Below are 2,246 nucleotides of genomic sequence, written 5' to 3'. Positions count from 1 at the left end.
TCCGGCATTTCCGGCAAAATAATCCGCAATAAATTGTGCTTGTGTTTGAATGGCTTGCCCTCTGCCTTTCCAACCATCCTGAATGCAAGTAGGACGCGCTGATGATTAGTTTTCGGCGTTTAATTTAATTTGCCATTCCAGCGATTGTTGGAGTTAATTTTTCAATGAATGCAAACCTGTCTAAATGCCAGCTTATGTTTGAAAAAGCGTGCAAAAATTCTATTTCTCATGACTCTCAGTGTCCTTTTTTCCTTTAATCTTCAAGAACGCTACGCTGCTACTGAAAATACTCATATTTTCTCTGATCTTGAAATATTACAAAAGTATTTTTGGGGTGCTATGGCTGACACATATAACCATATCGGGCTTCCATTTGATATTGCATGGTCTGCCTTGGTGTTTATTTGACCTTTTTGACACCGGGAGATCATGAGCTATCGATAAAAGTGCGCATTGGCTCGCACCAAAGTCATCTTGGGCCGTTTTTTCTTCTATTTTTACCATCCCAATTTATCTAAAGTCTTTTTCTGAAAAGTATCATTGGATAATTGAAAGAATCTCTTTTCTATGTATAGGTATCTTGAATGGTTATACCAAGAAGATTCTTCCTGTATAAGCACTCACAGCATTAATTATTGGCATTTTGCACAAATATGAAACTGGCTAATGTCGCTTCAATGTCTGATTTCTCGTATGCCCAACAGCTATATTTTAAATTATTATTTGGCTAATTTCCAAGATGCTGATAACATCTTTGCGATTAGCATGCCTATAACCGTCTCTTATAATAAACTTTCTAATGTTTCTTCGGTTTAATGGCCGGATAAAAAGCATACTTTCAACTCAAAAATCCTGCTCCATCAGATATTCCCAAGTCTCACAATGGGGCGAGTGAAGCGATCACCACACGAAATTCACTAGAATTACCAATTAAGCGTCGTCTAATGCCACGCATACTCACAATAAATAAAACAGCCTATTTATATAATTATGATGAACTTAAACCAAGTCATGGAATCGCTAAAAAACTGTTGTCGCGTAAGGACTAGATTTGACAAGCAGCCTGATTTTTTGGTACTGTTTTCTATTGAAAATCAATGGGCATCCATATTTGACGCTCATAATATTGTGGGTTTGACACACATTCTTATGGTATTCATCAATCCATCGATGAATTTAAAAAAAATTTTAGGGCATAAATGTGGGGGAATAATTTGAATTTGGGCCAACATTTATGGAGTGATAGTTTCTAAGCTTTTGAAGATCGTTGAGTGTGCGGGCCAAATTTGACAGCTATTTTGACGAATTGAAGGGCTAAGGTTACTCCAATTGAGTAGTCCATATCTGCAGTGACCAGCATAAGTTTAGGCTAGTGCTCCCAAAGAAGCAGAACCTTTGTATGGGATTATTACCGAATGGTCTTAAAAACTTTCAATTTATTGTTTGTTTTTATGGCTCACCAGTATTTTTTGGTCATTGATTTTGACATTTCTTTTGTTTAGCGACATTCTCAAGTTTGTGTACTCTTTTTTTGTTCCCAATAACGGGCAAGGAGTCTGTTTGGGTCGATGCGTCCTTTTTCTTTGGAGGTGGCTCTTGCTGTTTGAATGTAGGAGCATATTTATAGAATAAAAAGGCAAATATACTAAGAATGGCTTCAGAAGAAAAAGTTTTCGACGACATGATATCCAAGAAAATCATAAAAGCAGCCTCGAAAATGGAAATCTGTAAAATGACRAAATAGACAGCGRTAAAAAATCGAGCAATGAGACCTCTCTCATCTGCTTGCATATGATATTCAAATAACTCTTTTGGAAAACAAAATATTCCAGGAAAGTACTTTTTGTTATAAACGCAGCACAGGGTATCCACAGAAAAGAGAAAAATCGAAACTGCCTCAGATGTTTTTAAAGTAGTGTTTTTCAGGGCTATATCCCCCAGAAGTAATTTGAGGCATATAAAAATACACRCAGTAAAGAGTTGAGAAATAGCCAAAAAATCAACATATTCCATGAAAAAGTAGGCTATTGACATAGTCTTTGATGTCTTATMCACCGCTGCAGGAGAAGAAACACCGGTGTTTGTACTGGTGTTTTCGGGCTCGGAGACCAGAAAAAACCCTAGAGAAAACAAGAAAATTGGACACAAAAACGCAATAAAACGATGAATTTTTTTGTCAGTCTGTTCAAAAGWAAAAGATTCACTGATTGTTTGAAGGTCTGTAATTTCTGTAATCTTTTTTTGCT

At 36.4% G+C, this 2,246-nt stretch overlaps 1 protein-coding gene across 1 annotated transcript; it reads right to left on the bottom strand.

The window, feature by feature from the left end:
* Nucleotides 1–1,473: 1,473 nt before the first annotated feature.
* DI09_269p10 (uncharacterized protein) lies at nucleotides 1,474–2,246 on the bottom strand (the record flags this gene model as incomplete). Its single annotated transcript, XM_013382812.1, has 1 exon — nucleotides 1,474–2,246. A coding segment is annotated over one exon (773 nt), but the record flags the coding sequence as incomplete, so codon positions are not given.

The sequence above is a fragment of the Mitosporidium daphniae genome (genome assembly GCF_000760515.2).
Source record: "Mitosporidium daphniae strain UGP3 chromosome Unknown contig-269, whole genome shotgun sequence".
NCBI classification, from domain to species: Eukaryota; Fungi; Microsporidia; genus Mitosporidium; species Mitosporidium daphniae.
This window is presented reverse-complemented; position numbering and strand designations above follow the sequence as displayed.